General features: G+C 30.2%; 1 protein-coding gene across 2 annotated transcripts; it reads left to right on the top strand.

Annotated features, from left to right (window-relative positions):
• Positions 1-5,886: 5,886 nt before the first annotated feature.
• Positions 5,887-11,639, top strand: LOC113854964 (transmembrane protein 56-B-like). Of its 2 annotated transcripts, XM_027486336.1 has the most exons (10): positions 5,887-6,040; positions 6,737-6,883; positions 7,295-7,500; positions 7,608-7,696; positions 7,780-7,915; positions 10,006-10,080; positions 10,238-10,359; positions 10,434-10,509; positions 10,660-10,719; positions 11,281-11,639. In XM_027486336.1, exons 3-10 carry the CDS (start codon positions 7,366-7,368, stop codon positions 11,407-11,409), a joined length of 822 nt encoding a protein of 273 aa, XP_027342137.1. In that variant the 5' UTR covers positions 5,887-6,040; positions 6,737-6,883; positions 7,295-7,365; the 3' UTR covers positions 11,410-11,639. The 2 variants fall into 2 exon arrangements, with proteins under 2 accessions (XP_027342137.1, XP_027342136.1); XM_027486335.1 differs by lacking the exon at positions 6,737-6,883 and having other exon boundaries at positions 5,916-6,040.
• Positions 11,640-13,874: the final 2,235 nt, after the last annotated feature.

The raw sequence follows: 13,874 nt of genomic DNA, 5'->3' as shown, positions 1-13,874 counted from the left end.
GTCCGATTCTGTGACAATTTAGCTTGTATCACAGCCCTCTTGTTTTGATAAAAAACACTCAAATTGTTATCCTCCATCTTCATTGTAAAACCTTTCTCAAGAAGCTGCCCAAGACTCATCAAATTAGTCTTCAAACCAGGCACGTATAGCACATTTTCAACCACAATTTCTCTTCCATCAAGATCCCATAGCACAACTCTTCCAACGCCTTCTGCTGTCAGACTGCTATTATCAGCAAACCTGATTTTTCCATGTGATGGTGTTTCTTGAATTTTTACAAACCAATCCTTTCTTCCGGTCATATGAGTTGAACATCCTGAATCAAGATACCAGGAAGATTCATCATTGCTTACTGCATCAGTTTGTGCCATCAATGTTACAACTTCAGAATCGGACGTCTCTTCTTCTTTAGCAAGATGTGCTTGACTCTTCTTACCCTTCACTCCATTACCATTTTGACATTCACGAGCAAAATGCCCTATCTTTTGGCACTTATAACACCTCACCTTTTTTTTTTTATCAAACCTCCATTCTTTCTTTTCATCACCAGACGAAGTTTCTTCTTGATTGCCTTCCTTGGATTCACCTGCTAACTTCAACTTTCCCTTATCAGTCACATATTTTCTGTCTGTCTTCTGACCAAAATTTTTACTCTTGTCTTTATAGCCAGTTCTTGCCTGAAGAGCCAATTCTTGAACTTTTTTCCTTTCATTTATTCTACACTCATGAGCTTCGAGCGAATGCTGCAGGTCTTCTAAATCCATTGAATCAAGATCACGTGTTTCTTCAATTGTAACCACTAAGTGATCAAATCGGTTAGGTAGAGTTCTTAATATCTTGTCAACCACTGATTGATCTGTGATAGTATCCTTGCATGCCCGCATGGCATTAACAAGTTCCTAAACTTTGTCAAAATATTCTGCAATAGACTCATTTTCCTCCATCATTAGAAGCTCAAATTTTCTTCTCAGCGTATGCAGTCTCACCTTCTTATTCTTGTCATCATCTCCATATGTCTTGACAAGAATCTCCCATGCTTCTTTGGCAGTTGTTGCCCTCGATATCTTGTTAAAGATTCTCGGACTTACACATTGATACAGTAGAAACCTGGCTTTACTATCAAGTTTCTGCTGATTCTTATAATTCTTTCTCTCTTCTTCACTAGCTTTCTTCCCAGGATCTTCAAGACCACCCATTATCACATCTGAGACATCTTGAAATCCAAATATGGCCATCATCTTGATTCGCCAATCATCAAACATCTTCCCATCGAAAACGGGTAGAGCCCCTTGAATAATACTACCATTTCCAGCCATCCTCCTGTCTTCTGATGAAAGAATCTTCACAGGATCTTCAAACTATGCTTAATTCCCAATACACACGATCTTGAAGAATCAAGACAGTCTTCAACACACTTTACAACCCTTCTAATTCTATCACCACTTTTCACAGGCCACTTTACACGAACCTTGCTCTAGATACCATAAAGGAACATAAAACTCATAGAGAAAGAGATACAGTGAAACAGAGGAGAAAACTTGTATTTCACAATGAAATGTATCAGCTTTTATAGCTAGACAGCTAATGGCATACAACAGAAAAAAAATAACAGAATAGCCTATTTTTTTTGGCTTACTTTCTAACACTATTGGAGGCATACAAAGGTCAGTTGTCAATTGATCATATGAATATACTTTAAACTTGAAAGTTCTCAATTGGCTGGACCTAATTGCTGAAATTGACTATTCAATTTTTATGATCTTCGTTTATTGCTTGATGGTTTGTGTTACTGATTTTTGACGATACTAAATTATTAGCGTGCTAGTTATGAGAACTGGCTACTTTCAATTCTACTCTCGTGATTGTTTTGTTTGATTTGAATAGGCAGAGCACATTAAGATTCCCATAGTTTTGTCATCCAAGGGTAAGATTGATGAATTGTTTTGTTCACTTTAACTATTATGGTAAATTTGTTTACAAACAGGCAAATGCTAACGGACACTGGTTAAGGAATAAAAAACTGAAGGCTTTTGTTAAGTAAATGTAATTAATAAACCTTCCTCCATGATTTCCAATGCAGTCAAATGTATTTTTCAAGAAAATCTTTCCACTTTCGATGTCTTAACCAATGCCTTAACGAAATCACATTGTCAATGTTAACCTGATATGCTATTTTCTTTTGAACTTCCCGATTCTTTATTAGTTGTTATATTGTAATCTGGCTAATGATTCAGTTAACTTGTAGGATATTTTTTTTTTCCCTTTCCCTATTCATTCAAATAAACATCTCCATTTTAGTCTTTCTTTAAAGACGGTGTGTGAGCACTATATACTACCAGAATTGAGAGTATACTAACCTTTGTTCTCCCATATGTTATGCTTTGGAGTACTATTACACATGATGAAGTTACTATTGATATGGAATTATAGTGTATTCTAACTAGACATGTACCGATTACTAGGTGATAACTGAACTGATCATATCTCTTGACCTAATTCAATTGTAATTATCACATATATCGGAGTACAATATCTTTTGATAATTTGGTTCACTTTTATTTTTGCTATTCTAGATTTGAACAGTTATATGAAGAAATTTTTTTAAGGCTTTGTTTGGGAGGGAGGGGAAGGCTCACGTGATGCTTATCCTTGTTTGAGAGTTTTTAGATGAGAGAGGGAAAGTTTATAAACCCTCCTAATCTTATGTTTTTTAAGTTGCTCTACATTGGTGGGTGTTGTATTAACCCTCCTTCCTCCTCCCTTCCCTCTTCTCCATTACCTTTCAAACACTTTTCTTTCTTCACTTTTCAAACTCTCAAACAAAGCTGTAGGCACTACACAAATCTAAGATCGATTAGTCACAAAAAAATAAAATAAAAATCTAAGATCAATTGATTAGGAAAGTTACATGTTAACCTAAAAGGGGAAAAATTATTAGCTCAAGCTCAAGCTTTGGATCTGTTTCACTCTAGCACAATGAAGGGTAATATAACTCAAAAAATGTAGTTTGGTCAGCTGCACGTGCCCAAAATAATAATATGAAATTTTTAACGTGTGTAAGGGTACAAAATAAGAACATATGTGTAGTAAACCTTTATTAGAAATCACAAGATATTAGATATCACAGAAATAAGTGCAGTGATAACATAAATATTTTTTAAAATAAAATCTTACTATTTAGTAATATTTTATTGTCCTTGGACACACATTAAAAAATCATATGATAATATTGTGGAGGAAGCTTCAATTTGTACATGGGAACTTTATTTCTCTCTTCTATATATAGTATTGATGCACTCAATTTGTTAAAAGGCCATATTTTTCTTTAGCTTCTGGTTTGCAAAACTCTGATATTTTTATCCCTCTCATGATGTGTTTTTCCTTTTCCCTTTGTGTTTGTAAAAGAACATGTACACTTCTGAAAGCCCTCAACTCTTAATAGACCTATGGATGTTGAAATTATTTTCTTTACACAGGAGTTAAGAAGTTTTTGGTTTAGTTATTTACATACATATCTGTGGCACAAAAAAGATACTGAAAATGCTGTTAATCAGTTTGTCCATTTCCTCATTACTTGTGTGGCAGTGTCTTTACAGCAGCTGTTCACAGTTGTGTGTTTGCTCTTTTTAATGGAGATATGTTATAATGTAGGAACACAATTTTTCCTGGTCTCCATAGATATTTTTTTCCCAGGGGAAGGAGTTAGTGGGAAGAAAATCAAGCAATTGGATGGAATACATATCATAAAGATTCAATTTATTCTATCATATTTTAAACAATTATAATCAATATCATTTCATTCCATTTTCCTTTATGCTATGACTTTCATTTGGATGTACTCAAAAATATTTTTATACTATCAATGTAAATATTTAAATATATTGTATACATGACTTCCAAAATAATTATTATAAAAGTTAATGATTGTGCTAACATAACAATTTATGATTGGATAACATTATAAAAAATATATTTTGATCAAATTCTTATTTTATTCCTTCTCAATGATCTAAATTGAACTTTTGGGTGAGATAAATTTTTGCTGCTACTCAAAATGACTAAGGTTAGGGATGTCTCAAGGCTCAAAGTGAAAGAGTACTTCCATATTGCCATTAAAGAGATTCTCACATTGATGATGTAATTTGAACGTGCATCCTTGTGAGATGTGAATTCACTTCTTAACAATAATTTAATTTTTTTATACATAAAATTTAAACTCAAAACCTTGTTTAAAAGAATAAGACGTGTTATTTTAATTAACTAATATCTAAATACACAAAATTAAAACATTTCAACAATTAAATCAATTTTTAATTTCAAACTTTTTAACAACAATGATTCATTTATCAATTCAATTTCAACAGCTAGTGAACAACTCAAGTGTTTAGTGCAACCAATTCATTATTTCCTTTCCAACTTGACAAGGACAAGTTACCAGCATTTTGTTTTTTATTTAAAAGAAGATAAAGAGAATAAAAAGATTGATATAGCAACATTAGCTTCCATTAGACTCTTGTTCATGCACTTTATAAACATGTTTTCTCATGCCATGGGCATAAAACATTTTTAGGATAGGTTATTTTATGGATGTAGCTAACTTTCAAGCTTTAGTTATTTTATTTTAATAATAACTTGTTTTATATTCAACTAATATCCATTACCACCTAAATCTTACCCAACAATTGAGTTGCCAACAACTTCTAAACTAACAGAACCCTCCAACATACATACCCTGCCTTGTAAATGGAATATATGTTAGAATATATGAAAAGTATTAAATGGAATATATAAAAAATATATTTGATGATATTTTGGTTATATTTAATAGTATATTATAATGAGAGGTATATGAGATGATACAACATAAAGCACTATCTCCCATTTATACTGATAATTCTAATTAAATAAAAAAACATGAATAAGGAAATTATGACAATTAATGCTATAAAGACAATGAAGATATTTTGAAATATTCTAAGATAAATCAATATATAATTTAATGTTTTAAAAATATATAATATTAAGATTTTTCACTTTGACATATATAATTTCATATCAGAACACCGTATTTGGGTATTTCTGCCTCTTAGTTTTAACTTTTTATATGATTATTAAATTATTTTAAAAATTTAACATCAACCCTTAAAAGTAAACTTAAACATATAATAAGAGTAATTATTTATTAAAAAATATTCATTATAATTTTTGTATCTCTAATGTAATAAACAATTTTTAATAAAAAATTACTATATTTAGATGTTTAACTTAACTCTAAAGATTGATGTTAATAAAACCAATTTTTTTAATAAAATTATTTAATTATTAAAAGAATTTGATTATGTAATATATGAATCACACTTGTTTTATTTCTTTTTTAAAAAATGCAAGATTTTCTCCCTTTCATTCACCCTCCTACAGTCCTACCCGTTTGCAGAGACTTTATCATGAAAATGGTGAAACGTCCCTTTTTTCTCATCACTGCTCAACAAGTTTGCTCTATTAATGTTACAATGTTTAATTGAAAAGGAAAAAGAGTTTTTCTTAAATAGATAATTTTATCCTTAAATAAATTTACTTTTTACATTCTGTGTAATTTTGGAAAAGGTGAAAAATCAGTTATCTTCCCATTTTTTTTGTAAGTATTGGGGGAAGAAAAGATAAAATTATTCAAACACTTATTAGTATAATTTTTTTAAAATTATTATTTTTTAAATTTTGCTATCCTTTAACCTATCACTTTGTGTACAGGTGAAGGTTATTTTTCTCTAAAATATAGGAAAAATCAATAATTAGGCATTGGCAAAAATGATAAAATGCTCTATTATCCTATTATACTTGAGAAAAAAAAAAGAGAAAAGAAAAAGAAAAATAACGGTTGGCGGTTACATAACGATATTCTGTTGAGCTCCTCAATCCAATAATCTGATCCTTTCTGGGTTTTCAGAATTCCCCCAGAAACCCGTTTCTCAAAACGACGCAGTATAAGATCGGGATCCTTCAATAGCTTCGATTCCTCTACTGCATAGCATCGTTCGACAGGGTACGATGCTTTGGTCCTTATCCCAAAGCAGAAATTTCACATCTCAAGTTTCAATAGGAAAATGTTAATCTGCTTTTTATTTTTATTTTTAATTATTGATTTGAACCTTACATGGATAGTGTTTTTTATGGATTTATTATGATAAATGTGTTGATGATTTGGGAAATTAGTTCTGTTGATAGGGAGATTGACAATGTTGTTGTTTTATTATTACTATTATTATTGAATAACTCTGAATTTGTCCATTATTTTCCACAATCTTAATAATTGCAATTCAAAACTTTAACATTTACATTATAAAATGATGTTTTCCCCAACAGATTTATTTAATATTTATCCTTTTCTCCTTCGTTATGGTTCTTTTATTTTGAGTGGGCGAGCTTTTTTTTTTTTTTTTTTGAATCATCAGCTTTGTATACTTTACTAGTTACTGATATTCAGAGGACCAACTGGATTGTTTTCTGGGCATAGTAATTTTGTGTAGGCTTGCTGTTTATTATTTATTATTATCTGTAGTAATTTCAACTGGCTTGAAGATTGAAGCATATCAGAATTCCTTTTCCTCCTAAGTTCTCAAGAGGAATACCGAATAATTTATTCTCTTGTGAAACTAATCATTTTCATTTGCTTCTTTTGGTTGGAGGATCTGTGACATTGCTGTTTGTTTTTGTAATTTGTTTTCACCTTTCCGAGCAGCTACATTTAGAAGTCAGAAAATGAGAATATGGTTCTTGGAGCTTTTGGTTAAAATTTGTTATGTACTATGAATGAACGCAGAGGCAGGATCAAGGAGAAAACTGTTACACATACATACATGTATGTATGTGAGAGTGTGTGTATCATGTATGTATCTATGTATATGAAAAAATTCTGCTTTATGGTGTCATTGATTGTAACTGAATGCTTAGTTGCTTACACTTTCCATGGGAAGTTCTAACCTGTTTAGGGTTGCTTTCATGGATTCTCTTTGATGTGCTTTCTGGATGGTTTCTTCTGAGAATCATTGTTAAGTAGGCACTGAGATTGTAAAGCTCTTTGAAACAAATATAATAGTAGTCTCTTTGATACATTAAAGACATGCAGTTGTTACTTGAATTTTCCATTTGTCTTTCTCCCTGTATACATATAACTTTTATAATGGTTATTGTTATCCTTAACTCAAATCATTTTAATGATAAACCATGCTGTAATGTATCTTTTGGGGTTTTAGTTTTTTAAAATTTTGTCTTCAAATTGTATTTGTTCACATATTAGGTGACTGGAAGTGGAAAGCAGGAAACACATACAATTTTTAAGAGACCTCTCAACGAAGGGGTAGTGTTGCGATGCTGGCTTCTAATGATATTATGGCATTCAAATCTTACCAGAACCGAGCTAATTTTTTCGTGAAGGAATATTTACTAGCAGACTCTCTCATTCCGTATACTTCTGTTATTAGTGGCATGTTTGCTTGCAAGATGGTATTTACATTGTAGTTTGTTCTCATTCTATTTTCTTAAAGTCTGTCATGTAAGATGTATTAAAGTTACTGTGATTATCTTTAGTTATAGCCTATCCTGTTTTTCAGGTCAACGATCTTATTCAGCTTATTGGCACTAATTACTTTAAGAGTTATTCTAGCTTCTCAAAAGTCCAACGTATTGAGTGGAATAACCGGTGACTAAATCTTTCTATTTAGTACAAATTCTCTGTTTTTGCTCATGACATAAGATGTTTATAGATTTTTATTCTCTGTGCAGTGCTATATCAACTTTGCATGCCATTTTCATAACAGTTATGTCGCTGTACTTTGTGTTTTGCTCAAATCTATATTCCAACCAGTCTACTGAATATATTACTCTTGAAAGCTCTCCATTGTCAACGTTCACACTGGGGGTAAGAACAATCTGTATTTTTTCATTTTGTTTCTCTTTTCTTATCCTTTGAGTTCCTGCCATTACTACTATGGTATCTGTGATAAACCTATGGAACCTATATTCTCATTACATAGAGTTGAGTAGTTTCTTGTTCTGTTTTTTTTTTCAATCTAATAGTAATTTCTTGTTCAAATGCAAGCTCTAGAGCTTGGGATAGTAAAGGTTCCTTTTAGAAATTATGTCTTTGTATATGCATTGGTTTATTTCAAGTGATTTTTGTATTACAAATATTGGAGTCCATTGTGGCAAGAAATTTTGTTTCTGGTCCTAGGTTTTGAGACTACTAAATTAGTAAAGCGAAAACTGTACCGGCTAACAGCTTCATTTTTCTTCAAAAAGAGAATAAAAGAAAGAAAAGAAACTTGACTTGTGGAGTTTATATCAAATATAGCTTGATTGTGATGGTAAAAGAGAAAACTACATTATATATAAGGAAGGATCTCTTAAATTAATGATGGATTGTCTATTTTGTGATTTACCTCTGCAAGTATGACTTGTGATAAACAATAATGTTTTGTAGTTCTGTAACTATGAAGGAAATTTCAGTAATCAAGTTCACTTAACAAGTTGAATGAGGACAGAGTTTATTTTCTGTATCAGTGTATGGCAAGTAACTTACATATAGTTAGCATAACCTTGAATAACCTACTTTTTGCTCATGGAAATTTAATCAGTCGTGTCTAACATTTTGATGAGTAAATTGATGGAGTGGAGTTTCAAAAACTGTAATAGACTCGTTGAGAGAAGAATCAAAAGATTGACATTATGAAATGATAAAGATATGATATTTTAGAGCTGATGTGGGAATAAACGTGCATCCTTAAAGCAAGGACCAAGCACACTTTATTTAGAAGCTTTTCCAGTGATGTCCCCTGGTTAGTTTAAAGTACAATTATTTCCTAAGTTTATAAAGTGGTGGCAGGAATGGTGTGTTTAATTGCTAAAGTTTGTATTTATTTGGGTTGGGACTTGCAATGATAGATAAACCTCCTCAAACAACAATTATCAACAGCAGGCTATCGTGGAATAGTGAAGCGGCCACAAATTGCTACAAAATTTGAATAGCAGAACATTTTTAAAAGCAGCATTAGACCTTTTTTTTCCCTAAAAAAGCATTATTTTGGGGAATTTTTTTACTTTCATAGTTATTTACTCGTATGTTTCACTTAATAGCTATGAATTTTATTTTTAATTATGAATGTGTCATAGATTTTGAGTTTTTATTTTTTTTATTTTTTTTATTTTATAATTTTGAGCATTTATATATATAGTATAAATTATATAATTTGTATATAAAATTTCCAAATAACGTTATCCCACTACACCATAAATTTTTTGGCATTGGCTGCTATGCACCAATATTTGAGATTAATAACTATGCCTCAAACTCTTGATGGGGTTTCAGACTCAACAGGCTTATGAAATCAGGCAAGAATCTTTATTCGTACAAACATAGCATGAAGTATGGAGCCCTCATGCTGCCTTTTCTATTTGGCATTCAATAAACATGGTCATTGATTCAAGTACCCCTGTAATCCGTTAATATCTTTTCCTTTGCTGATTGAATAATAAAAAGAAATGAACATGGTCAAACAATGTCTATTATGAAACCATTTAAATTGATTGCTAATTCTGTGTTTTTTAGATGTTATGTGGGTTTTGCATCTCCTATATCACATTGCATTGCTTTCTAATGTTGGATGGTTGGGATCTAATGGAGCTTAATAATTCATTGAGCTTGTCTGTGTATAAGAAGCCTTTTAGACTTCTTCCTGTTAGCAGACAATGCCATCTTTTCCTCAGTCTGTTTTGCAATTGATGAGCTAGCTACAATTTTTACTTAATCTCTCCTCATTTTCTTGGTAGAAAATATTCTGCTGGCATGTCCTTTTTCTGTAATTCTCCCTGTTTTATACTTGTAATGATTCAAATCTGGGAATCAAATTCGTTGTCCTGATACATTTGATTGTGACAGATTGTATTACTTTGTATTACTTTCTTTTATCTGGTGAAGTCTTTATTTCTTATGTACGATATTTATTGTGACAGATTTCTGTTGGTTACTTCATTGCTGATCTTGGGATAATATTGTGGTTTTTTCCTTCTCTTGGTGGATATGAGTATGTAAGGATAAAATCTTTTTAACTTGGATAGTTTAAGCGAACCTATCTTGTGAAGTTTACTTCTCTTAATCAATTTTAAGATATTTCACTTGATAGGAACCCAGCTGGAGATGATTATGGTCGGGATTTAACCTGACTTCATATTAACATTGGTTCAGGTGATTCATCATCTGTTTTCTTTAGTAGCAGTAGCATATTCAATGTTGAGTGGGGAAGGACAGCTTTACACGTTCATGGTCCTGATCTCCGAGACAACCACTCCAGGGATCAATTTGAGATGGTAATCTTTCTCTTTTATTGAATTCTATTTGTTGTGTAATCTTTTGCTTTGTTAATGATTTGGTGTTTGTGAAGGTATCTTGATGCGGCTGGAATGAAAAGGTCCAAAGCTTATCTCATCAACGGGGTTGTAATATTCATCGCTTGGCTGGTGGGTCAACAGTTTGAAATACATTTATATTTTCTCTTATAATTTTTTATTTTTGCCAAATCCTTAGTGTGAGATAGCTTATCATGTTGAATACATAGAATTCTCATTCTTGTTTTGTTGTACTTGCTTGCCAAAATGGTCCCTGTGCAGGTTGCCCGAATACTTCTGTTCATTTACATGTTTTACCATGTCTACTTGCACTTTGATCAGGTAATAACTATTAGCACCCTGAATTTGAATTTTGTCTAGTGTGTGGTGCTCTATAGGTAGCTGATCTTGACATTCAATTTTTGGCCTTTTAAAATTAAAACATGTCTTCATATTGTCTTGTCTTGGATGTTAACTGGCCTAGATCATGAATCTATTTGTTGCGACAAGATTAGACCATCTTTTAAACATCTATTTTTCATTATCAATTAATAATGTAATTTATGCTTGGCATTTGGGGAACAGTAGGATTGTGGTGGCAAGGATCAATATTTAGTCTAGTTGTATTATGTCTATAGACACATGTACATACATACCACTATGCCTACAAAATAACTATTGAGGCCAAATTGGTGAAGTTGGTCCAATGAATTTAGATTCATTGGCTCCTTGTTGGATAACTTAGATGTCCCTCGAGACAGGTGCAAACGTGGTCATATACTGTAATATTGTTGGGTGGGAATTTAGCAACAATTGGCTCATTTTTCTTTTTAATCTTATTTCTGGTAAAACAATATGTTGTTGGTCTTGAGAAGCAAATATCATTGTTCAACTATTCAACAGGTTGAGCAGATGCACACAGTTGGGCAGATATTAGTAATTGTTGTGCCATTGGTGCTATCGGCTATGAACTTATTTTGGTTTGCAAAGATTATCAAAGGCTTGAGGAAGACATTGGCAAAGAGGCAGTAAATAGTCTGCTTAGTGAAACTTTTTGAAGAAAATGTATAGGTTACCCTTGTCCTTGTCAATATCCATCTCGCCTTGCTTCCCATAAAGATCTGAACTTAACTGTATAAACTTTTTTCTTTTCATTTCCCTGTATATGTATATACAAAGAGGGGATATTACTTCCTCCACATTAAAAGGCTTTATATTTGCACTTAATTTCTTATTATTAATTTTATTTTTATGTAATGGCTCCAGATTATTTTTATTAAATTTCAATTAACTACGTGAAATACTCTCGACCATAATCAAAATTGATAAGCATGAAGTATAACGTAAAAAATGTGAATATCAAAACTTAATATTTGGCATAATAAATTAAAATTTTAACGTGTTTCGATGTCATTTGGGTCGCTTTGCTTGGGTGGTTTTCTTCTCGTACGGTGCTGCTTTTGATGTAATTCATGGTCAAAAAAATAAGAGAAAGGTAGAAGACTATTATAGAAGAGTCTATGACTAAAATTATCATAACCATATCGAATTCGTAGGTTAGGCATCTTTACCAAAACTTTTCACAAAATTTCTCGCATGCTGTTGTCGAGCTGCGTGCAGGTGTGCAACAGTTATCAGGTATTTCGTCCATCACTACATAAAATATTACTTCCATTCTTATTTTATAAAATAAATTTTAATTCATCCAAATTAATAATTTTTTCTCTTTCTCTTTCTCTTTCTCTTTATATGTAATAAATTTATATTATTTTAAAAATATTTATAATATTTAATAATTAAATTAATATTATGTATATTAAATATATGAATATAAGTAATAAATAGATATCTTATTAGTATAAATTTCATAATAAATAAAAAGAAGTAATTTATGTATTTAAATTTTTTTATTTTTTATAAATAAGATAAAAATATTAATAATTACTTTTTAATAAATAGGACCAAATATAGTATTTATTAAAATTTAAAATATTACACACCCAAATTAATCACCGATAATTTTTCTTAATTTAATCATTGGGGAGAAAATAAAAGTCATCAATTTTTTTTTTTTGTATTATTTTGAGAAATAAACTAGTTTTTCTGTTAAAAGATTCATGTTTAACTAAACAAAAGTACTTTCATAAACTATTAATTAGTTAAGATGTATCTTAAAACATAATTTTTTAATTTTTTTTAACCAAATTGATGTCAAGAAGAATTTATTAGAGTCAATTTACATAATTTTATATTCTAGAGCTAATTTGTAAAGATTGATTTGACTAAAAACTGAAGTTTTTTTAAAAAGTATTTTAGTAGATAAAAATAAATGGTCATTTTTGTAATTTAAATAGCTTTATTAAGTTAAATAGGAGCATTTTAACCGAAGAACTAATTAAGATGTCTCGTGAAAAAGAATTTCATAAACTGTTTTGTAACTTTTTTCTAAGCACTAAATTAAGTTTATTAAAATTTTTAAGAGATTATTTTAAGCATTTACTGTACCAAAAGAAAAGATTTTAAGATGCATTCTCATGTGTGTTATTTTTTTTTTCATTTACAAAACTTTTGATAGTTTTTGAATTCTCATAAATATTTTAAAAAGAGTATTTATGGAATATTTGATGTATCATATTAAAATATTTTCATCATATATATATATATTTGTCTAAATTATTTCACAATTAAACAAATTATTTAAATATTTATTTTCAAACTTGAATTTTTAAACTAAAAAAACACATTTCAATTCAAATTCAAATTTAATTTATAAGTATTGATTCTTTCAAATAATAAATTGAAATATAATTTGTTTCACACCAAATTAAAGTCTATGATTTACTACATGCACCACCTAGTTATTTTCTTCTCTAACTTCTTATTTTCTCATTTTAAGTCATCTATCGAAATTTTATCTTTATTATTCATTTATTTCTTACTTTGTCTGAGTGCTTCTTCAATTTTTAAAAGAATTATGCATTTCTTTTGTATGCAGATATTTCCTAGAAATAATTCTAAATACTCCTACTTTGTATTTCTACAAATCCTCCTAATTACTAAATGAAACAAAAAAAGTATTTAATGTATTTAATGTTTTAAAAACAACCATAAATGAACATTGTCATTTAATACTTACTTAGTACGAGGATTATTAGGAGGATAAAGCAGATCTCATTTCTTAGTAATAATATTTTTGGTTGTCTTGAATTTTCTAACATTTAAGATGTGCAATGAAGTTTTAAATTTTACACGCAAAAAGTTGTTCACCTTAATCCAACAATTTAATTTTGCAGTCATAAATCATCAAAGGTCAAACTAGTTATCCTTCTAAGCTTCTTCCATCATATATATATTCTTCTATTTCTTTTCTTGTGATGGTTTCCTAACTAATCACTTTTAATTTATGCTTCACTTAGAATTATTCTCAAGAACATAAATACACCCTGTCATAGATTTAAGGGTAGCATGGTAATCCTTCATCATATTCTTCTTCTTCT

This window comes from Abrus precatorius, unplaced genomic scaffold, assembly GCF_003935025.1.
Source record: "Abrus precatorius isolate BTA unplaced genomic scaffold, Abrus_2018 Scaffold11, whole genome shotgun sequence".
Classification (NCBI taxonomy): domain Eukaryota; kingdom Viridiplantae; phylum Streptophyta; class Magnoliopsida; order Fabales; family Fabaceae; genus Abrus; species Abrus precatorius.
Note: the sequence above shows the minus strand (reverse complement) of the source record. Positions and strands in the feature narration are given on the sequence as shown.